The following is a 24,177-nucleotide window of genomic DNA, read 5'->3' on the forward strand; positions in this document are numbered from 1 at the left end:
CTATCTTTATGTACTGTGAGACGAAGTGTCTGTGAGGTGGACCGGCATGTTTCTGACAAAGCTCCATCCCGGCCTTTGTAGTAATAAGTTAGATTTGATCAGAAGGCTGACAAGAATGTGCTTGGATTCACACAGAAATAATGTTGATATTTGGAACCCATGTCGAACTTCTCTGAAGAAAGAGCAACGATGATTGCAGCCGGGGATTTGCAGGAATTCGTTCCTTTTGGTCGAGACCACTGCAAGCACCACCCTAATGCTCTGAATCTTCAGCTTCGGCAGCTGCAGCCAGCCTCTGAGTTATGGTCGTCGGATGGTGCAGCTGGCTTGGTGGGATCTCTTCAGGAGGTTACAATCCATGAGAAACAGAAGGTCTTATTAAGATTCTCATCATACTTTTGAAATACAGAATGAATAATGTACTGATGTGGAGCTACCCATATGCATGAGAGAGATAAGGGTTTATGTTGGCACTTGGTTAAAAGCTAACGTTTGATCATTTTGGTCAGTGCTGAAATACAGTGCTGCCTACTTAGGCATGCTGTGTAACTTGTAGTGAGAATTGAGTACTTCAGTCATGGCTCGTTCTACTTCATATGTGGATAATCAGGTTTTATAGTCTTTGATAACTAAATGCTAAGGATTAGAAATGGTACCCGAAACACATCTTTCTAGAAGAGGGCTGATGTCACGTAAGAGTGTTAGAGTAGGAGTACTTTATACTTTGAGGTGGAGCCTCACTAAGTAGCCCAGACTGATCCTGGACTTTTGATCCTCTGTCTTAGTCTTCAGAATATTGGAATTAGATGTGTGTGTCACAATGCTTGTCAAAGTAGTCATTCTTAATTATGGAGGTGTATGATGCAAAAGTATGTCAGAAAACAACACTAGAACAGAGTGGTTCCTTTATATAGTCCTTGTTCCCCCAACCTAGCCCCTGATTTGTTTTGGGTGGGAGGACTCATGCTAGGGGCCAAACCAATGTCATGGCCTTGTGGCCTTGAGAGAGAAACACTACCACTGAGCTGTACCTCTCTTCTGCTTTACCTAATCTTCATATGCCTTTGAAATCAAATCTCTTGGTATGTACATAGATAGAAATCAGAAACCTTGTAGCTTCCATTCATCTTATGTGTGGGGCAAGGGAGAGAAGATAAGTGTATTTGCAGCTGTGAAGCAGGGAAGTCCCCCATTGTCCCATGTGCACCTCTCTGTCTATTTTCTGCCTTCTACATACATCTAATACATACTTTTAGTTTCCCTTCAAGCATGAATTTTATCTTATGCTCTATTTTTGCGTGCCTGTGTTATTGGCAGAGCAATGCTAGGGACCTAGAAGTATAAAATAAAATACTATAGAGAATTTTTGAGTCAGTTTTAAAAAAGCCTGCCTGCTTGTATGTCTGTGTACCGTGTGTGTGCAGTGCCCATATGAACCAGAAGAGGGCATCAGATCTCTTGAAACTGAAGTTACAGACAGTTGTGTAGGTGCTGAGAATCAAACCCTGGTCTTCTAGAAGAGCAGCCAGTGTTCTTAACCACTGAGCCATCTCTCCTACTTCTAAGTTATCTCAAGAGTCCCCTGATATAATGTACCCACTTTGCTAATTCATTCACTCTGTTCACTCATGTATTGCAATCCTTTTAGGAGTTAGTCTTGGGTTGAGTCTTAATTCACAGGCAGATCTTGCTCCAGACTACTGAAAAGGAAGGAAGAAGTGCTGAGCATGTCCTGTGTGTTAATTTTAAAGGAAAGCTGGCAGTTAAGAAAAGGTGTGAGTGAGATTGGAGATGCAGCCGACTACGATGAAGAGCTCTATGTGGCTGGGAACATGGTTATCTGGAGCAAAGGGAGTAAAAGCCAGGCACTGGCAGTGTACAAAGCGTTCACAGTGGACAGCACTGTCCAGCAGGTGAGTCCACTGAGTTTGCACAGTGATCAACTGTTAATATAGCTGTTTGGGAAAGAAGTTTGTGTTTTAAAATGATAACAAATGACAACAACAGTGTAACAATTGTAGCAGTTGGTTGTACATTATGTCATGTAGTGGAGACTGGCAGGAAAGTAAGATTTTTCATTTTATCCACTGAGACAGGGTCTCTGTAGCCCAGGCTGGCCTGGTACTTGAGTTCCCCCTGCCGCAGCCTCTGAGTATGACAGACACCTATCACCATGTCTGACTTACCACATTCTTATATTTTTGGTTATGAGCCTAGCCTTTAATATCTGAGTCATCTTTCCAGCACATTCTTTAGATTATCTTTTGCTAGTGATACAGTCTTTTATTTTCTTTCTTTCTTTCTTTCTTTCTTCCTTTCTTTCTTTCTTTCTTTCTTTCTCTCTTTCTCTCTTTCTCTCTTTCTTTCTTTCTTCTTCTTCCTCCTCCTCTTCCTTCCTTCTTCCTTCTTCCTCTTCTTCCTCTTCCTCCTCTTCCTCTCCCTCTTTCTCCTCCTCGTCCTCTTCTTCCTCTTCCTCCTTTTCCTCCTCCTCCTCTTCTTCTTCCTCCTCCCCTCTTCTTCCTCTTCCTCTTCTTCTTCCTCCTCTTCCTCTTCTTCTTCCTCCTCTTCTTCCTCTTCTTCCTCCTCTTCTTCCTCCTCCTCCTCTTCCTCCTCCTCTTTCTCTTCCTCTTCTTCTTCTTCTTCTTCATTGGAGACGGGTCTCTACATAGCCCTGGCTGTCCTGGAACTTACTCTTAAGCCGGCCTTGAACTCACAGAGATCCCATTTCCTCTGCCTCTTGAATGCTGATATTAAAAATGCACTTACTTTTATTGCTATTATTTTTTTAGTTCTGAGGATTGAGTTTAGGCCCTTTTATATGCTAGGCAAGCACTTTTACACAGACACACACACACACACACACACACACAGACAGCATTGCAAATAATACTATTTTATCACTAGATGTGAAACTTAAAATTTGTTATCAACAAAAATTATGTGAGATTAAAAATATCTTAAAGCACATGATTACTGTAATTCATTTCCAGATATTGAATACATAAAAATTATTGGATTCATAGTGAAAGGAAATTCAGCCTGATTTGCTACTATTATAGGAATTGTTGGGATCATTTTCTAAAAATTGATAGAAGTAATGAAACACTTAACTATTTCAGGAAGATAAGCAATTTATCACTATTTGATGAAGGAAACTCTTCACTTATTGAAGAATACCAGCCTATAAATGTAAAAGAAATGGTAGAAGCAGAAATCATTTTCTAGCTTCCAATGTGCTAATCACTTCAGGCGTGGTTGTAATGGTTATTAACACAGTTGCAGAAAAGGATGATACATGACAGCAAGGTATTACTTGCTAAGTGTAAAGAAACAAATTAATCTTTTCTTCAAAATTGTTTTTGGTCTCTAGCTCAACCAAATGATTGGGTTCAGCTTGACTTATATTTTATGTACCTCTAGCTAGTTGTAATACAGGAAAAAAATGTGATGTCTACTGTATTTTCTTTTGAGAAATATTTAATGTGAATATTTAGATCTAGCTTTCAGTTTATAGTAAACTTGAGATCTAGGGGTTCAAATTCCCAAGTAGCATGAGATTTGAGGAATGGCTTGGAGATTACTTAGTGATGGCGGTGGCCAGAAAGACGGCTAGGCTGATAAAGGCACTTTCTGCTAAGCCTGACAACATGAGTTTAATCCACAGGACCCACATGCTGGAGAGAGTGAACTGACTTCTGCAGGTTGTCCTCTGACCACCATAAGTGTGCTGTGGTACACACAAAATAAATAATAAATGTAGTCATAAAGAACAGAAGTTAGGTGTGGCTGTGCGCTCTTTCAATCCCAGTACTTAGAAGGCAGAGCCAGGTGGATCTCTGTGGATATAAGGCCAGCCTGGGCATAGTCAGTTACAGGACAGCATGGGCTCTGTAGAGAGACCTTGATTCAAAATAAATGAATAAATAAATAAATAAATAAATAAATAAAAAAGCTAGCTGGTCAGAGGTGGTGAACACCTATACTCCTAGCACTTGGGAAGCAGAGGTAGGTAGATCTCTGAGTTCAAGGTGAGCCTTGTGTGCAGAGCAAGTTCCAGGACAGCCAGGGCTACACAGAGAAACCCTGTCTCGGAAAAAAACAAAACAAAACAAAACAAAAGAATGGCTGAAGGCTGATAATTATGGAAGCTGTGGATGGGGATAAATTGTTTCCTTTGTGTGTGTATCTGAAAATCTCTGTTATAAAGAGTTTAAAAGAAAAAAAATAGTGAAGTGAGCAACTAGAGGAATCTAGTTGGTAATGTTTACATTGTGATCTTTTAAAGAGTGAATCGGGGGGAAGAAAAAGTGAGAACTGTTCTGGATGGCAGACACTAAAATGACATCACTGAATTCCTTTATCTCTTGAACAGAGTTTGTACTATGCAGAACTAAGGCTGTCTTAAATGAGAAAACCCCTGGCCTCAGCCTCTGTAGTGCTGTGATTACAGGCATGTGTTGCAAATGCCAGGCCAAATGCAATATTTTTGAACCTTGTTAAATCAACTTTGAATTCTGGTTCTAAAAATACTAGGTTAAAAAAAGACTTTTGAGGGGAGGGGTGGAGAGGTGTTGGAAAATTTAAAAGAATGATTCACTGTTAGTAATATCAGAGTATTTATTATTCTCTGAAGACTGGTAGTTTTGTGAGTTCTATTTTTTCTCTTTTTTTTCCCCCTTCCCTTCTCCCTTTTGCTCTGGCCCTGGTCACTCTGGGCCCTTGCTCGATCCAGGCCCCCATTTTGTGAGTTCTTAACAAAACATCTTCAGCTGAATATGGTGGTGGACACCTTTAATCCCAGTACTTGGCAGGCAGAGGCTGGTGAATCTCTCAGTTTGAGGCAGCCTTGTCTACAGATTGAGTTCCAGGCTAGGCAGGGATACATAGTGAGACCCTGTCTCAAAAGCAAATAAAAGGAGAGCATCTTTAGTATTTAAGTTAAAATTATTTAGTAGCATTTTAATATTTTTAGGATTGTGGCAGACTACATATACACAACATAAAATTTATGCTTTACACCATTTCAAGTGTTCAATTTAGTAGCATTAATAGGGGAAACTGTTTTCTAAACATTCTTTTAATATGAGCATAGACTCTGAGATCTGCTGAGTCACTTAAGCTCTCCCATGATCCTTGCTTTTTGTAAGACACAGGGGTTTGCACAGCCTGAGCTGGTGTTTGAGCTGTAACTGCAAGACTTGTGTCAGCTGAGTCTTTTGATTATTTTGTTTTCCTTTCTCTTAAGATTTAATTGTAGCCGGGCGGTGGTGGCGCACGCCTTTAATCCCAGTACTTGGGAGGCAGAGGCAGGCGGATTTCTGAGTTTGAGAGTTCGAGGCTAGCCTGGTCTACAGAGTGAGTTCCAGGACAGCCAGGGCTACTCAGAGAAACCCTGTCTCGAAAAACCAAAAAAAAAAAAAAAAAAAAAAAAAAAAAAAATTTAATTGTAAACATAAATCTTAGAATATGTAGCATTAAGTGTTATAATCTTACTTTTTGTTACTCTTGTTTGTTTCCATGGTATGTATGTGTGTGTATGTATAAAAATACATCTATATTTTGCTGAGGAAATGTACTATGTAAATATTGTTTCTGATGCTATTAGCTTGTGGATGATTATTTAGACATAATTTTCTTAGACAAACATTTTGTTTTGATTTTAGGCATTGTGGTGTGACTTCATTATATCACAAGATAAGTCTGAAAAGATCTATAGTAAGTTTCTTTATGAAATTTTATTTCCCATGATTCTAAGCATTTATCTCACTGTGATACATTTATAAGCAACTCTTTGTTTGTTTTTGGTTTTTTTTTTTTGAGACAGGGTTTCTCTGTGTAGCCTTGGCTGTCCTGGAACTCACTCTGTAGACCAGGCCGGCCTCGAACTCAGAAATCCGCCTGCCTCTGCCTCCCAAGTGCTGGGATTAGAGGCGTGCGCTACCACCGCCCGGCTATAAGCAACTTTTAATCACAGTGGTTCAACCGAAGTTTTGGATAATGTATTGATGAACTTTTGTTGTTTGGATTGAACTGTTTAGCAGGAAAATAAACAATCTATAAATCTTGTACTCTTTCCCTTCAGAGAGCCATGAACTAGAGAAGTGCATATGTATATTACAGAGCTCGTGTATGAACATGCATAGCATAGACGGGAAGGATTATATAGCCTCCTTACCATTTCAGGTAAACTCTGGTTTAAGTGTTTGGTGTATGTTTTGTGTAACATATAATCATGTGTAACAGATTTTTATGTAGGTCTCTTATATGTCAAGGGTGTTAGTTTTTACTTAACTGAATTTCAGTAGTTTTAGTTCACCATGTGACTTCTTTTTCCACAAAAATAATTTTGTAGTGAAGTAAATTATGAAGTATGAGATGTTTGTGAGTTTAATGAGGTTTACAAAGTCACGTTGGCTCTATTGTATTAGGCATATGAGTAGTATTGGCCTCTTTTGTACCACATCGTCTTTGAGTGCTCAGGCTGTTATACCCTGTGTTGATGACGCCAGCCACAGTTTCATACTGAGCACATGGTTTGTGGGTTTGATTCTTGTCTTAATGTTGCTTGTTAAAAGTCATAGATTTTGAAATACTGTATTTTGTGATAATGTTACTTTGAAAGCCCTCAGTAAATTCAAAGAGAATGTTCTGTTATTCTGTCTGAAAGCTTTGCTTAAACTGTAGTTTTCTTACCTCTGTTCCCCCACCTTTTTATTGATAGGTGGCAAACGTTTGGGCCACTAAATATGGTTTGCTGTTTGAACGAAGCAGTTCTTCGCATGAGGTGCCTCCCAGTCTACCTAGGTATTCATTTCATTCTGTTCAGAATATCATTTCTTGGGCTTTTATAGTGTTGACTCTAAAGTGAACTTGTTAACGTAAATGTTTGGAGGTATCCATGGTCACAGCATAAGTATCACACAGTTGCATGCCAGCGCTCCATTGCTCTGTGCTTTCCTAGGTAACGCTGAGCAGGAGCTTAAGGAGGACAGGAGTCAGGTCTCAGCCCTGCCGTGTCTTCACTGTACTGCTTTGGACAGATCGTCATCACTTTCTTAGGTTTCATTTTCTTACTTGGTTCAGGAGTGTTCTTAGTTAGCTCTTGGGATTTCTGCAGACTCTCACAGGGGCCCGGCGTATATTAAGTGTGCAGTCAGTGCTGCGTGTCTCTTGACAGTGTACCTGCTGAAAGGAGGGATGTGCTGAACAAACACAGAGTACAGCAGCAGACGCTTGCCGTGTGAGAATTGTCTGCAGATTTTCATCTCTGTGTTGATAGAAAAGCCAGTCCTTCTCTTCGTTAACTTTCTGGAAATTTCAGAGTTACTTGAAGTATTTTTTTCTTCTTTTAAAAAAATGTATCCATTTATGAACAAGTGTAGGAGGCTAAATTTCTTGGCTCCTGTAGACATATAGCAACTAGGAGAGATAAGGGAACGTGGTTATTCTCTGGATTCTGTCATGTGATGACTGCTCTTTGCAGATTTTCCCCTGGACATAGTCAGCTTTCTTCTATGTGTGTATGCATAGAATGATTACAAGAAGATAGTTTTGGAACTAAAGAGAGGATGCCTTGACAGACTATGTGAAGAATTTAGAAGGTTACTTTTTGAGATGGTAGCTGTTATAGAATGCTTGACCAGGATTGAGGGAAGAAGGACTTATTTTGCTTCATGATTTCAGCCCTATGTTTAGGGAACGTAGACAGAGTTGGTGTTGGGAGGGCTATGTGGCAGACGCTCAGTACATCTTGACAGACCAGGAAGTGGAATGAGGGATTGGAAACAGGGCTGGGCAGTAAACCCTAAGACCCCATTTTCTCAAAGGCTCCACAGCCTCCTAAAGCAGTGCTACAGTTGGGAACCAAGTCTTCAGACATGAGCCTCTGCGGGCATTTCATGGTCAAGTGGTAATAGTAGGTTTGCAGTTGCTTGTTGACACCAGAGGTGCACATAGTTATCTTGTTGGTGATGGATTGTGTATTTGTGTATTGCTAGAGAACCGTTGCCTACTATGTTCAGCATGCTGCACCCACTAGATGAGATAACTCCACTTGTTTGTAAATCTGGAAGTAAGTGCACTTTTATATTCTTTTATGTAAGCTCTGTTTTGACATTGAGGGCATTGATGAAGGGAGGAAGTAAAGTTTATTTTAAAAGTGACTTGTTTTACTAGAAGGTAATTTAAGCATATTATAAAGTAACTTTTATCATGAAAAATAACTCACTGACAGCAAGGACAACAGTTATCTCAGCAAAGCCAAGGCATATGTATCACTGAGGAACACTGACATTTGTTAATTTACTTGTAGGTGTTCTTTAAAAATAAGAAAATGAATGATACTTGGATGAACTAAAGTTTTCTTTCTTTCTTTTTTGTTTTTTTGGTTTTTTGAGACAGGGTTTCTTTATATAGCCCTGGCTGTCCTGGAACTCACTCTGTAGACCAGGCTGGCCTTGAACTCAGAAATCTGCCTGCCTCTGCCTCCCAAGTGCTGGGATTAAAGACATGCACCACCACTGCCCAGCAAGTTTTCTTTTTTTAAGGGAGCATTCATAGGTCCTGATTGTTGGATACATTTTAATATTCACTATCTTTGTTGAAGATTCCTAGGGTTTTCACTTTGAATATTTCTAAAGTATTGCTGTATGCTTGGCCTTAAATTTAGGCTTTACAACACAAAAATAATAGACTGAAGACTAGAAGGACATTTAGAGTCTTTTGGTCATTTTACTTTTGCATTACAATCCCCATTGAGGTGTTATCTTTTGATCATGAGTCCAGTAGCCACTGGCTAAACTAAGCCTGTGTCCTGTTTTAGTAAGTCACACCAGCTCTCTTGAAAGGTTGTAACAAAACAAAACAAAACAGATAGTTGATCATGTAGGATGTTATGAGTAATACATAAAACCGTAAGCATAGTACATAAGCACAGTAAAATTCTAGTTTGATAAAAATTGATTGTGGTGGTATGCACCTATAGTCACAGCTACTGCTGAGCCTGAGGCAAGAGGATTGCTTGAGACTAGCACTTTGGGGGCAGCCTGGGCAACACGGGAAGATTTTTGTCTCTCTCTCTTAAAAGATTTTATTATAGTTTTTAGTGTGTGTGTACCCAAGTGTGGGTATGTCCACTTGAGTTCAGATGCCTGCAGAGGCCAGAAGACAGAATTGGGTCCTCAGGGCTGAAGTTAGAGGCAGTTGCAAGCTATTTGACTTAGGTGCTAGCAATTGAACTTGGGTCTTCTGCAAGAGCACCAAGCAGTCTTGATGGCCCAGCTATCTCCAGCCCCATTCCTCCCTCTCCTAAAAAGAAAAGCCCTCTAACTTTATTATCCCGCTGTGTAGACTTCTTAACTCTATGTAGAGTTCTAGGCTGGCCTGAAATTCACAAGAGATCTGCCTGCTACTGTCTCCTGATTGCTGGGATTAAAGGTGTGTGTTACCATGCTTGGCTAGTTTTATTATTTATAAAAAAAAATTTTTCTGTTTCAGAAGAATAATCATATTTTTCTCATCTCCCAGTGTTTTAATTGAGAATGAAACAGTCAAGGATATGGAACCTGGTTTGTGATGGTATAGAAAAATAACTGGACTCAGCTAGAAAAACTTCGTTTGTTATAAGTAAAACACATTGTTCACCACTTCTGGGTTATTACAGAGGACAGAATAGAACCAGTGAGCAAGTCAGGCATTTCCAGCAGATGATTGTAATCTCTAAAATAGTTGATTGTTGGCTGGATATTGTGGTGTGTGCCTTTAATCCCAGCACTTGGGAGGCAGAGACAGGCAGATCTCTGAGTTTGAGGCCAGCCTGGTGAATATAGTGAGTTCCAGGGCAGCCAGAACTACATAGTGAAATCCTTTCTCAAAACCAAACCAAAACAAAGCACCCTTTGCTTCTGGCTGATGAGTTTAATAACAAATCAGGACAAATCTTCAACGTTTGTGTTATACGTGTGTCAGAGTGGACCAGTCATTATGTCTTGTTTAATGCATTTAAGGAAGTTGACAATTTAAAATTTGTTGTTAGCTACATAACACTGAGTGAGTTTTGTGCTTTAATTGGCCTGATTCTCTTTCCTTTTAGGAACAATGAGAACATTCTTCTTAACTCTTTAGAACCTAATGCCACTATTCTGTCCCTGGTCATTGCCATTCTGATTTTTAGGTCTTTTCGGCTCATCTCGGGTGCAGTATGTTGTAGATCCAGCAGTGAAAATTGTGTTTCTGAGCACTGATCCCTCTATTGTAATGACCTACGATGCTGTTCAGAGTGTGCATTCTGTGTGGACTCTCCGGAGGGTGAAGCCAGAGGTGAGGGGCCTGAGCCTGCTTCTTCCCTTGACAGAGAGGGAACCCTGAACACTTGCACATTTTTGAGATCAGTTGAGTTTCTTTGGTAAAGAACAAGCCCCTTTGTCTTTAATAACTGCCATCTACATGCATTTTCAAGATAATTTCAAGGAAATTGCCTCTTTGTTCTGATTGTTTACTTATTTTTCCTATTCCTTTGACTTAAGGAAGAGAATGCTGTTTTAAAGTTCCCTGAGCAGGCAGGGACCCTGCATAACGCAGCTACTAGCAGCTCCCTGACAGCACATCTCAGAAGCCTCTCCAAAGGCGAATCCCCTGTTGCTTCTCCGTTCCAGAATTACTCTTCCATTCACAGCCAGAGTCGCTCAGCCTCTTCACCCAGTCTACACTCCCGGTCGCCTTCCATTTCCAACATGGCGGCTTTAAGGTGGATGTCTGTCTTTGTTTTAAACAAGATAACTGGAACAACAGATACCTGCTGTTTTAGCTCTCGTGTTTTGAAGGATTTAAGGTTTCTATTGACAACTCTTGGACAGTTTTTAGGGATGATAGGCAGAAACCCATCTGTGGCTACTTTAAGACTTGTAAATCCATGATGCCCCAGTTTCCCGTATCACATTTAGAACCTGTTCGTGCTACTATAAGATTAATTTGTTTCTTCCATGAGGTGGCAGCACTTAATAAGCTTTTAAGCACTTGATAAGCATTTAATTCTACAAATATTTTGTTAGTTTTTTAAACCTTAATTTATAATTTTTTTGTTTTATTTTTGATAATTAATATGTGTACCTACATATCTTTTTATTGACATAGATGCACATGGATGATGCTGCGTGGACAGTTTGGCTAATTTGTGTATGTCTGAAAGTATAGCAACATACTTTAGACCTTTTTGAATAATTATTTTCATATATATACATATTTATACATACAAAATGTATATATACATTTAGAACTGAAATATATGTATATGTGACACATTTAGAACTGAAAATGAGTGTATTCTTCAGAAAATATCATTTAAGTATTCATTTTGTGTGCGTGTGTGTGTGTGTGTGTGTGTATGTGTGTGTAGCTTTGGCTGTCCTGGAACTCAGTGTGCGGATCAAGCTGGCCTAGAACTCAGAGATAACTGCCTGTCTCTACCTCTTTGATGCTGGGATTAAGGCCTTGCTTCTTTAAGCCTGGTGTGAGTGCATTTTAACACAGGTTCTAAATAAAGTTTTAGGCTATCATAAAACACATTAGGGCAAAACATTTAAATAGCTGTTCAACTCTGAGAAGTCTGTATCACTGGGGATTGTAGCATAAGTGCTTCCTGAGTGTAGGAGTATAGACTGTTAACGGCATGTGTTAGAAACTCAAGCTACTCAGAGTGATACCCTCTTTGTTTATTTTGCAGCCGTGCTCACTCTCCTGCCTTAGGTGTGCACTCTTTCTCAGGGGTGCAAAGATTCAACTTTTCAAGCCACAATCAGTCACCAAAGAGACACAGTATTTCTCACTCTCCGAGTGGCAGTTTGAACGACTCATTTTTGGCACCAGAAACAGAGCCAATTATTCCTGAGCTGTGCATTGACCACTTATGGACTGAGACACTTCCAAATATAAGGTTTGGTGGATATAATTTTATGTTCAAACAAAAATATTACTGGTGTTTTTGGAAGATGTTTGGTGTTATGCCTGGTGGTTTAGCTCAGTGGTAGAGTGCTTGTTAAATACGTGTGAATTTTTTAAAGCATCCGTCAACATCAGGTATGGTATTAACACATAAACTATGAGAGATGCATATTTATACCACCTTAATTTTAGAATAGATTATTGATACTAAAGTGATCATAAAAATGTTTTGTCATCAAATATTTCTTTGATAGTAATCTTTGAGGTTTGAGATGTTTGAAGTTCTGGGGTAAAGCATCTAACTCTGTCCTGTTGTAGTCAGGCTTTTATTGCTGTGAAGACACATCATGACTGCAGCAAAAGTTATAAAGGAAAGTGTTGAATTGGTGCTTACTTACAGTTTCCGAGGGTCAGTCCATTATCATGTTGTATAAAGCAGACAGGCCTGGTGCTGGGACAGTAGCTGAGAGCTTTATATCTGATACATAGATAGTAGAAGGAGCAAGACACTGGGCCTGGAGGAGGCTTTTGAAACCTTGAAGCCCATCCCTAGTGACACACTTCCTCTAACAAGGCTAAATACATCTCCCAATCCTTCCCTGATGGCTCATCAACTGGAGACTAAGCATATAAGTTTGAGCCTGGGACAAGTTGGATTGGGGGTGGGCCAATCTCATTTAAATCATCACATGTAGATTCAGTAATTTGAGATTTTATAGCAAGATGTAGTAAACTTTATTTTTGTGTTAAATGTCAGCTCTACTTTTTGAGAAATAACTCTTATCTTTCTATGATCTCATTGATAATTTGTTAATTCAGCCACATGCCAGTGTGTGTGCTAACAAGGCAGTTTAGTGATTGTCCAACACGTAGCTAAAGGTAGTGAACTGGAGCACTTACTATTCTGCAGGTAGAGTTTGGGATCCAGAGAGTGAGTGTGAGTCACAGAGGAGGGGACAGCCTGATTCTGAAGAAGTGTGAGAGAGTAGTTGCCGTGTGGGCTTGCTTACATGTGCATAGAAAACAAACAGCAGCACGGTTTGCTGGTGAGATGCAGCAAGACAGGTAAATTAGGATTTAAAGAGTAGTGAGCTTGAGGTCCCTGGGGGGCCTGTGTGGTTCTGTTAATTGTGGACTCTTTAGGTGATGGTGGTGTGTGTAGTGTAAGCTTTTGCTGGGCAGGGTCTTTAAACATTTACTCACTCTTGACATTAGTCTGTCACTTCCTAACAAGCTAGAGCTGAGTGGTGGACTTGGAGGTGGATGAGGAGAGCTGCTGCAGAGAGACAGAGGAAATGACATCTAGTGAGAGAGAGGAACAACAGGGACATCACAGCACACAGGCATTTCAAGAAGGAAGTAGTGCTAGTATTTCCAGGTGCTGGTGCTGTTTGCCCTGACTTTTGACCTCAGGGGAGGTGTGTTGACAACAGTCACCTCACTTACCTTAGGCTTGAGGAGTGGTAGGGAAGCATGGTACAGCAGGCAGAAGGGAGGTGCAGAAGTGAGCACAGACTTAGAGAATGCTTTGAGGTGCTGCTTAATGGTGTTTTACATTCTTTCAACTATGTAATAAAAAGTAGTCTCTGAATTTCACCCAGATTTGTCACTTTGTATATATAAAAGATGAGTGGGATTTTTTTTTTAACCTAGCCACATAACCCTAGCCATAACTGTGGAAATGGTTGTTTAGTTAGATAAAAAAGAAAAAAGCCACTCTTTTTTTTTTTTTTTTTGAAAAAAGCCACTCTTATTCCTTGTTTTTTTTTTTTCTCATGGTGTGTGTGCACTTGCAGATATAGTTGCACTGTATGTACCTGTGGAGGTCTGGTGTTGATATCAGGAGTCTTCCTTCATTCTGTACCTTATTTATTGAAGCAAAGTCTCTTAATTGAATCCAGAGTTGACTGGTCTGGCTAGCCATCCTGCTCCTGGAACTCTTTGTCTCTGCTTTCCAAGTACTGTATTTACACTTGGACTGCATGCTTATTTAACCTCTTGTATCATCCTCTTTAGGCCGTAGTGTAGTCAGAGACTTAACATGAGAGCACTTGAGTAGGCCTACTCAAAGTAGAGAAAGTATTGTCCGTATAGAGAAAGGACACGATGGATAAAAGGAAATCCGAAAGTGGAGAGATTAGTTTTAGAAGTGATAGTTTATCACAGACACAGAATATGGAGTGTTTGTGTCTGGTTATTAGTCGATCCAGGAAATACTTAGCTTTCTTGTAAAATGCTTTCAAACATTTTTAAGTTATTGAGGTGGAGTTTTGGACTAATACTGACAGTTTAATAATGTGTCTACTTTAGAGAGAAAAATTCTCAAGCCTCCAAGGTATTTATAACAACAGACCTTTGTGGACAGAAGTTCTTGTGCTTTTTAGTGGAGGCCCAGCTTCAGTTACGGTAAGTGTTAATACTGCCCAGGACCTCTGAGGAAATTTCGAGCTGATTCCCTCTCCCTTCGGTTTGTCCTCTGTAGCCTTACTGAGAAGTAGGCTATATATCATAAGATCAACCTGTCTTATCCTGAGTTTCAGTAAATCTATAGAGGTGTGTAGCTACCAACCACTACATTTCAGACTTAAACACTTCTATCACCATGGAGATTTCCTCTGCCATTTGCAGCTAGTCTTGCCCTGCTCCAGTCTCAGGCAGCCATTCTAGGGGGCTTTCTGCCTTGTGTTTTGATTTTCTATGGAAATTTAATGTAATCTATAATTATATATGTTTTTAATTTTTTGTCTTTTTTTTTTTTTAAATTTTGTATTCCTGGCTGGCCTAGAACTTAGATCTGTTCGAGTACTGGAATTAAAGGCATTTGTCACTACCATACCCTGCTCTACACATTTTTTTTTTTTTTTGATTAACTTTTTCACTTTTCACAGTGAGTTCTAGGATCCACCCTGTTGGGACACATCTGAGGACTCCCTCAGTGTTACTATATAGTACTCTGTATATAGATAGGTCACGTTTACCTGCTTACCAATTCATGGATAGTTTGTTTACCTCACTGTGTGGCTCTGGATGTTCTGAAATTCTGTGTGGAAGAAGCTGGCTTTAAGCACACAGACCTGGCTGCCTCTGCCTCCCTCTGGATTAAAGGCGTGTGTGCCATGATGCCCACTTGTTTTCACTGTTTGACCACTGTGACTTAGGAACCTGTGGGCAGATATCTTTGTATGGACATATGTAATTCTGCTTTTCTTGGGTAGACATCTAGCAGTGGAATTGTTGGATTGACTGATAAATTCAAGTTGAACATTTCAAGCAATTGGCCAGTTAATTTCCAGATAGGCTATACTATTTTGCATTTCTTCCTCCAATGTGTGAGGTTCATGTCTTTATCCTAAACAGTGTTACATGGTGTCAGCATCTTTGATTGTGTCCGCCCTAATGAAGCATCAAGTGGTTTCTATTTATATTTCCCTGATGCTTTTTAAAATGAATTATTTAGCATGTATATATGTTTTGCCTGCATGTATGTCTATGTACTGTGTATGTGCATGCCTGGCACCCCACAGTGGTTCTTGGCAGAACATGTCAGATCCCCTGGAACTGGAGTTACAAGTGGTTGTGAGTTGGTATGTGGATATTGAGAACCAAACGTCATTCCCAAGAACAAGGTTGTCTGGAAGAGTAGTCAGTAATCTTAACCTTTGAGCCATCTCTCCAGCCCCTCCCTGATACTCTTGATATTGGTCGTTTTCTCATGTGCCTAATAGCCACACACTTACCTTTATAGAGTAATGCCTCTTTACATGTTTTATCTACCCACTTACCTTCCATTTAGGAATTACTATAGCTTATAGCAAGTTGCAAAATTATAGAGGCCCTTCTATGTCATGAAGTTTTTATAAATTTAAACATTGTGTGTGTGTGTGTTTATCTTACGGCATTGCTGTGGAGGTCTAAGGGCAAGTTGGAGGAATCTGTTCTCCTTCACTGTGGATTTCACCCAGGCTGTCAGGCTATACCTGCTGAGCCTTCTAGCTCCCTGGCCCCCATGTACCTTTTTTCTCCAAGTGGGTAGCATGTTTTTAAAATCAGGACACTGGTATTAATATGACCCCCATATCTTTCTTTTGTTTTACATGTATTCATTTGTGTGTATATTTATATGGATTCAAACAGTTTTCTTATATCTGCAGATTTGCATAATAGTCATAACATCCCATACTGTCTGTCTTCTTGCTCCCCAACTATAGTGCATTCAAGCGCTCGCTCTCATTCGCGCCCCCCCCCCCCCCACAAGGTTCCTCTGTGTGTATCCCTGACTGTCCTGGAACTTGCTATGTAGTCCATGCTGTTCTTGAACTCAGAGATCTACCCACTTCTGCCTCCCAAGAGCTGAGATTCAAGGCATACACCACAGCGCCCAGCCTGCAGTACACTCTTACAATTCATTTTTTTGTTTGTTTTGTTTTGATTTTCATATTTAGCTGTGTAAAGTTTCAAGAGAGTAATGACAAGACCCAGCTTATCTTTGGCTCTGTCACCAGCATACATGCAAAAGATGCAGCCCCAGTGGAGGTAAGCACACAATGAAATTGTTATGGTTTCTCAGAGTTATTCCGGAAAATTATGTTAATTTACTCAGAATACAAGAGACTTTGTGTTTTGTTTTGTTTTTTTTTTTTTTTTTTTTAGAAGATAGACACCATGTTGGTACTAGAAGGCAATGGGAACCTGGTGCTGTACACAGGAGTGGTTCGGGTATGTTGAAATCAGTGCTTTGTGCTTTTGGTAGAACTGCCTCCATGTTTACAGTTGGCTCTGCTGCTTCTGTGCAATTTGGAAAAACATTCCTGTGGAAAATGAAGCTAATTGTGGAGGCCAGTCCTAATTTGGATTAAGGTTCACTGTTAAATGCATTGACAGTATGCACCTGTAATCTTCAAGTGGGAAATTGTGTATAGGTAGAGTCTTAGAAACCAGTTTGAGAATGGAAGGTGAGCAGCTTAGGGAAGGAAGCATCAGCATTGCCGCAGGATTGTATTATCCTAAGTGTTATATGTGTTAGTTGCAGCTTCTTTTTGTAACATTTGTCAGGTTTAAAAATATATGCTTAAGCTGGGTATGGAGGCACACATCTGTAATTGCGGCACTTGGGAGGCAGAGGCGGGTGGATGGATCTCTTTTGAGTTCAAAGTTAACCTAAACCGAAGAATGAGTTCCAGAACAACTAGAGTTACATAGTGAGACCTTGTCTCAAGAATTTAAAAATAAATACATAAGTAAATAAAAATATCTACTTAGTTTAAAGAACAGTAAAGGAAATGTATTATAAGTTTATTTTTTTTCTATTAAATTATTATTTAAGGCAGGGTCTCACTAAATAGCACAGGGCTTAGGACCTTCCTGACCTGGCCTGCCAGTAGCTTTATTATGTTCTCTAAATGCAACTGCCACCTTCCTCTCCAATACACTATCCTGACATTTTCAATAAACTGCCTCTTGATTTTATTGTTAGCTTTGCACTTATGTACATGTCACTAAAGATCAGTTTGTTTACTTTTTTTGTTTTTGAATTTTCATATAAAGGAGTTATATATGAATCTTGATATATTTTATTAGAGTTTATATACTATATTTATATATTATCTTCAGCTTTTGTGCAAAAATGTTTGCTAAATCAAACAAAAAATTTATACTGAGGTATTCACAGTTGGTTGGTAGAATTTGAGTGGTTGCTAAATGTGCATTTTGCTTTTCAGTTGTATTCAGTGGACATGAACTTCAGTGTATGTAAAGAACTTTTAGCTTATGTGCCTAAAGAGACAGCTTAAGGTGGTGCACTCACTGACACCTTCCCTTCATCTTTTTATTACTCAAAGGTGGGGAAAGTTTTTATTCCTGGACTTCCGGCTCCTTCCTTGACAATGTCCAGCATGATGCCTCGGCCCAGCACCCCGCTCGATGGCGTTAGCACTCCAAAACCTCTGAGCAAATTACTTGGATCTATGGATGAGGTAAGAAGTAGGTTAGGTCTTGTCAGACGTTAACTGTGGTTTGAAGAGTTTTGGTATCCTAGTATTAGCTCTTTCGGTGGTTACCTTAAGTTTAGGTAATACTTACAAATGCATGGTTTTGAGCACAAGTGGTAGATACTGCATGCTGACCTTCTTTGTGCTCTGAGATGTTCTTTGAAGATGTGGAGAGATGAAAAGGATACACTTTTTAAAGTATAAAGATCTCACAATTTCTCAGGATATAGTAGATATGTGTTCTGCATAAGAAATCATGATTTAGGGTAGCCTGTTAAGAGTTACAACTGGGGCTGGAGAGATGCCTCACCAGTTAAGAGCTGGCTGCTCTTCCAGAGGACCTAGGTTCAATTCTCAGCACAGGCAGCTCACAACTGTCACAATTCCCGTTCAGGGGATCTGGCATCCTCACACCAATGCATACAAAATAAAATTAAATTATTTTTAAAAGGTTATGTGAGGGATAGAAGCTGTTAATGCTCCTCCATTCACTGAGCAGACTCCTGGGCTGAATCCTTTTTTCTTCCATTAATTTATTTTTTTATTCACTTTCTATCTTGGTCACAGCCCTCCCCCAAGTCCCCTCTCTCACAGCTCTTCTTCCTACCCGCTCCCTTCTCCTCTGAGAAGTGAGACCCCGTCCCTCCTCCCCCACCTGCTGCCAAGGTATCAACCCACCCTGGCACATCAAGTAGGACACTGTAGGACTAGGCTCATCCTCTCCCATTGAGGCCAGACATGGCAGCCCAGTTAGAAGAATGGAATCTACAGGCAGGCAACAATCAGGGGCAGGCCCTGCTCTAGTTGTTGGGGGACCCGCATGAAGAGCAAGCTGTACTTTGGCTACATATTTGCAGGAGTGTGGGGGGCTAGATTTACCTCATACTTTCTCTTTGGTTGGTGGTTCAGTCTCTGAGAGCCCCCAAGGGTTTAGGTTGGTTGCCTCTGTTGGTCTTCCTGTAGGGTCCCTATCCCTTCAGGTCCCTCAGTCCTTTCTCTGACTCTTCACAAGACTCCCAAAAGCTCCTTCTAAAGTTTGGCTGTGGATTTCTACATCTGTTTCCATTGGCTGCTCGATAGAACCTCTCAGAGGACAGTTATCCTAGGTTCCTGTCTCTAAGCATAGCAGAGTATCATTAATAGTGTCAGGGATGGGTATCAAATTGGGCCAATCATTGGTTACTGGCCTGAATCTTGAGGATTAGAAGGGTAAATAAAGGACCGACCGTTCAGGGCAAGGACATGAACACAGGAAAGTTCAAAAGACTTTTTCTGAGACTGTTACATGTAGTGTCCATGCTGGCCTTAGACTTGCTGTATACACTTTAATAACCTTGAGCTCCTGATGTCCCTGCCTTCAGTCAGTCAGTGCTGGGATTACAGGTATCTACTACCATGTAGCTAGAAGATCTTTTAATCCATGTATCTCCATCTCTTAACACATAAGCTAAAGACTCAGCAGATCTGTGGAATGAATAAATAGTATGTTGGGCGGGGTAGAACAGAGAATGGGATGATAATAATTAATAATAATTATTATTTTAAAATTTTCTACATGCTAGGAACTGTCTGCTCTATCAGTATTTTTCCTTGGTCCTCACTTTATAGGTGAATGCACAGAGGTACACGGAACTTAGTTGTCCAAAGTTAGAGAGCTGTTAAGTGGTAGAACTGGGGTCCACACCCTACTAATGTGTTTTTGAAGAAGGTGGGTGAAAAGATACTGTTCTGAGTGCAGTTCCCTGGCATTGTAGGTTTGTGAGAAGTTCTTCATGTTCTTATTTGTTTTAGGGTTGAAGCTAGGAAGGTCAAGTGAAGTCTGTGTAGAAGAGAGATGAAGAGGGTCTGAGCTTGGTGTGTGTGTAGGAAGGGGGAGAGCGCCATGGCAGGCCTGGAGAGTGTAAATGAGAGGGCTGGCCAGCAGCGTTTACTCTCTTAGGCTGTTGAGTACTACTGAGGAGTGAGGCTGAGTTCTGTGAGCAATGTAGGCTGCTGCCTGTGCTCACCAGACTAGAAAGCCCAGAGACAAGTGGTCTACATTTGAAGGACGTCATAATGTGGATATGTATATATGTTGTCAGCAGATGCTTTTTATTATTTTCTGTGAAGAGCTTGGCCTGCTGCAGGTTCATCGTTACTAGAACAGAATGATTGGAATCATCAAACCATATGCAAAAATGCAGCTCCTTGTCTTTAATTCTCAGAAAGTCTTTTTATATGTGTTGTATTGTGACTTTTTATAGGTGGTTCTATTGTCTCCAGTTCCAGAACTGAGGGATTCTTCAAAACTTAATGATTCTCTCTACAATGAGGATTGCACATTTCAGCAGCTTGGAACTTATATTCATTCTGTGCGAGACCCTGTTCATAACAGAGTCACTCTAGTAAGTCCCCCTCCAGAGGGTAGAGTAGCTGGCTGATCCTTCAGAGGGTGGAGTAGCTGGCTAAGGGATATTTGCCTGATACTTCCTAGTTGGCAGGATGTAAAATTATGTGTGGAAATGAGAGTGAACATTTCTCATGATTTTAAACATTTATCACTGTTACATGGTGTGCATATGTATGTGGGTATGCATTCATGTGGTCATGACATGGGTGACCACAACTTTGTGGAGTTGGTTCTCTCCTTCTACCTTCATGTGAGCTGTAAGAACTGAATGCAAGGTGCCAGGCTTTAACTGCTGAGTTGCTTTGTCATTCATATAGCTCATAATTTTTAAAACATGCTATCATTTTGTACTATTTTACTTTAATTCTATTTTTATTTTCCGAGATTTCTATATTAAACATTTACTGAGCCCCAACCCCAATTGAGGAGCTGTGGGGAGTGGATGATTTCTAGGGGAGGGAAGGTCAGTTTCCTTTAAGGATGTGACCCTGGTAGGATAACCACCCATCAGTGGATTGCTCCACATCCAGGAGTTGATGGATAGCATAAATTGGACTTGATAGTTTGTTAAGAGAAAGGAGAGAGGACAGGAAGTTGGGGGTTGGGGAAAAGGAGGAGCCTCGAGGAGTTGGAAGTGACTGTGATAAAAAGACATTGTACGAAGTTCTCAAGTCCTTAATAAAAGCATTTAACAAGTTTATTTAAAATAAGCATATTTAATCCATCAATTCATATTGCTGTGCTTTTGAAAGTCACTTTTTGATGATGTCTCATAGTGTTTGGATAAAAACATGATTAAAACAATTTTGAAAGTATTTTGTAAAACTGCATAGTTAGAAGCATTCCTTTGTCATTGAAAACTATAGCAGTTCATTTTACTGTATTTTGCCTTGACAGGCAGACAGTAGTAAAATTACCATTTTTTAAAAAAGCCTTTAAAAACTTAGAATGCTTAAGAGTTGGTTTTTTTGTTTCCATTCTTTTCTCTAGGAACTGAGCAATGGCTCCATGGTTAGGATCACTATCCCGGAAGTGGCAACCTCGGAATTAGGTACTGTGCATTCTCAGTTTACCACACTCGGAGACAGTTTCTGTTCCTGATTTTTTTTTTTTTTTTTTGTCTGTAAGTACACATGAGTACAGTGCCCATGGAGGTCAGAAGAGGCTGTCAGGTCCCCTCAGACTAGAGTTAAGAATGGTTGTGAGCTGCCATGTGGGTGCTAGAAATTGAACCCAGGTTCTCTACAGGAGCAGCCTGTGCTCTCTCGACTGCTGAACCATCTCTCCAGCCTTCAGTGTCTGTTTGTAGGAGTGATTCCTTTGCAACATCTGGTTTACTCTTGTTTTGTTTTCAGCTAAAACATGCCTTTTTGGTTTTCTAAGATCTATCGACATATGCTTCTAGTCATACAGCAGAGTGATGAAGCCGTGCTGCTAAAGATGGAGTCTGTGACAGTGGTGGGACAGGGAACAAGAATGAAAAGTTTGACTCTAGAGCCATTTTCTCTAGACAGTGAATCTGTGCTGTTTACAGCAGGCCGTACCCTTGGCTCCTTACTGTAGCCGATGTTCACACCGATGACTTGGCAGAACTGAGAACAGTGTATATACTAGACAGTGTTTGCCCTAATCCGCTTATGGCCTGGTGAGGGAAGACATTTTAGAAATTAAAAGTTGGAATTTTAGTTGACAGGAATGTTCACTCATTTAGAACATCTTGCATTTATCCCTAAGCACTCCTGTTAGTAGGCGCCTGTGTTGCATGTTGAATCTACTGAAGGATTTAATCCATATTTCATATACGTTTATTGGTGTTGAAATTAGATGTTTTTGGAGGCAGAGGCAGGTGGATTTCTGAGTTTGAGGCCAGCCTGGTCTACAGAGTGAGTTCCAGGATAGCCAGGGGCTACACAGAGAAACCCTGTCTCGAAAAACCAAAAAAAAAAAAAAAAAAAAAAAAAGGAGTACAAATTAGATGTTTTTTATAAAGTAAACTTGATTGTTCAAACTAGGACAGTTTTGAAAGTGAGAAGGGAACAGTTATTTCCTGGAGCAGTGGTTGTAATCAGGGTTATTTCTGATGAACTGGGCTACATGCTCACCTTATTTCTAATCCGGAACTGGGGATCTGACAGCTATCCTCAGACTTCCTGTGAGGCCTGTTGAATTCAGTAGTTAGGTTAAAGTGATTGACAGTGATGAGGTAATTTTTATGCCCAATAGACTCTTTAGTGACAGTTTCTTTTTTTAGTGGCTGGCCTTGACATGGTGGCAATGTCAACCTTCCCATTTGAAAGGAGGGAGGAAGTATATAGGAAGCATACTAAAATCAGTGTTTGCTTTTAATAGTACAAACGTGTCTGCAAGCAATTAAGTTCATCCTGCCAAAAGAAGTAGCAATCCAGGTGCTCGTCAAGTGGTACAGTGTGCACAGCGCTCCAGGAGGACCCAGTTGTCACTCAGAGTGGAGTTTATTTGTGATTTGTCTCTTGAACATGATGGGTTATAACACAGACCGCTTAGCATGGACCCGAAGTGTAAGTAATTACAGTTGTTTCTTCATTATCCTGTTACAAATGCAGGGCTTGTATAACTGGGTGCATAACACTGAGAGAACCTAACAAACTTATAACAGGTAAGCCTTAGAATATGTTGGGATAATACTAAGGCTTATTGTCCTATATAGCATGAATCAAATACTCAGTAGGCTTTGAGTCTTTATAAACAATGTGTTAAAGCACATTTTACCTCTGTTTTTCTTTTCTTTTTGTCTTTTTTAAAGTCAAGATCTTACTGTGTACATAGCCCAGGCTGATCTTGAATTCACCACATTCCTGACTTTGCCTCCCAAGTGCTGGGATTATAGTTGTGTATTACTGATGCCTGATTTTGACTGTTTCTTGGTTACCTTTGTAAAATGACTTAAGTAGACTGCTTTGTTTTGTTGGTAGGTAAAGCAGGGAGGTCACAGGCTTAGCCTTAGAACACTGTTAGTGGTGTAAGGCTGTCTGCCTCACTCAGCCTTGGCTGAGTACACAGATGGTTTACAGACTCACCAGTGGAGTGCCTTCAGTGTGGGTGTGCTTGTTCTTTTGGAGAGCATTCTTCAGTTTCTCAAGCTTGGGACTCTGAAGATGTTACTATAGAATATACTCAGCCTTTGGTCCCCTAAACTCAGACCTACTCACCTATGTGTTTTAGTCTTATGCTGGTACCTCCATTTTTTTTTTTTAAAGCTTTTTCTTCTTCACTATGAAGGTTATTTTCTCACTGAGGAAGATTTGGAAAATGGAAAAAGCAAGCAATTATCTCCTGTTCCTCTGACTAGCTGTTGTAGACACTTTTAATGGTACTTTTTACATAAAAATGGTACTGACAGGAATTTGCAGATCCTTAATTTTTTTCACAGAACCATTCCATGTTATCATATATAAACAAATAGCTAATACTTGGGCCTTAGTGGAAAATTGCCTTATTTTGAGTAATTTGCCAGTGGTATTTTTTTTTAACACATATCTTGGTATCTTTCAAGAAATGAATCTTTTCTTTTCTTTTCTTTTTTTTTAAAGCAATTTTCTTATTTATTTATCTATTTATTTATTTATTATATATAAGTACACTGTCGCTGCCTTCAGACACTCATATATAAGAGGGCATTAGATCTCATTACAGATGGTTGTGAGCCACCATGTGGTTGCTGGGATTTGAACTCATGACTTCGGGAAGAGCAATCACTGCTCTTAACCACTGAGCCATCTCACCAGCCCTCAAGAAATGAATCTTTAAGACATTGGGCCAGATAACATTTAGAAGGGGTGTCTAGTCAATATTCTTGCTAGTATTGTTTACTACATTGATTATTTG

At 40.0% G+C, this 24,177-nt stretch overlaps 1 protein-coding gene across 1 annotated transcript in view; it reads left to right on the forward strand.

The window, feature by feature from the left end:
- Anapc1 (anaphase promoting complex subunit 1) overlaps positions 1-24,177 on the forward strand; it is a 74,099-nt gene that overhangs the window by 1,168 nt on the left and 48,754 nt on the right. The window contains exons 2-17 of the mRNA XM_028754284.1: positions 136-372; positions 1,752-1,913; positions 5,664-5,715; positions 6,083-6,183; positions 6,722-6,804; positions 7,998-8,071; positions 10,172-10,317; positions 10,524-10,744; positions 11,720-11,929; positions 14,248-14,343; positions 16,380-16,470; positions 16,588-16,653; positions 17,775-17,909; positions 20,168-20,308; positions 21,304-21,364; positions 22,663-22,850. Of these exons, the coding sequence (XP_028610117.1) occupies positions 160-372; positions 1,752-1,913; positions 5,664-5,715; positions 6,083-6,183; positions 6,722-6,804; positions 7,998-8,071; positions 10,172-10,317; positions 10,524-10,744; positions 11,720-11,929; positions 14,248-14,343; positions 16,380-16,470; positions 16,588-16,653; positions 17,775-17,909; positions 20,168-20,308; positions 21,304-21,364; positions 22,663-22,850 (2,040 nt within the window). The 5' untranslated portion in view covers positions 136-159. The remainder of the gene's footprint in view (positions 1-135; positions 373-1,751; positions 1,914-5,663; positions 5,716-6,082; positions 6,184-6,721; positions 6,805-7,997; positions 8,072-10,171; positions 10,318-10,523; positions 10,745-11,719; positions 11,930-14,247; positions 14,344-16,379; positions 16,471-16,587; positions 16,654-17,774; positions 17,910-20,167; positions 20,309-21,303; positions 21,365-22,662; positions 22,851-24,177) is intronic.

Source organism: Grammomys surdaster, unplaced genomic scaffold (assembly GCF_004785775.1).
Source record: "Grammomys surdaster isolate TR1022 unplaced genomic scaffold, NIH_TR_1.0 129, whole genome shotgun sequence".
In the NCBI taxonomy this organism is placed as follows: Eukaryota; Metazoa; Chordata; class Mammalia; order Rodentia; family Muridae; genus Grammomys; species Grammomys surdaster.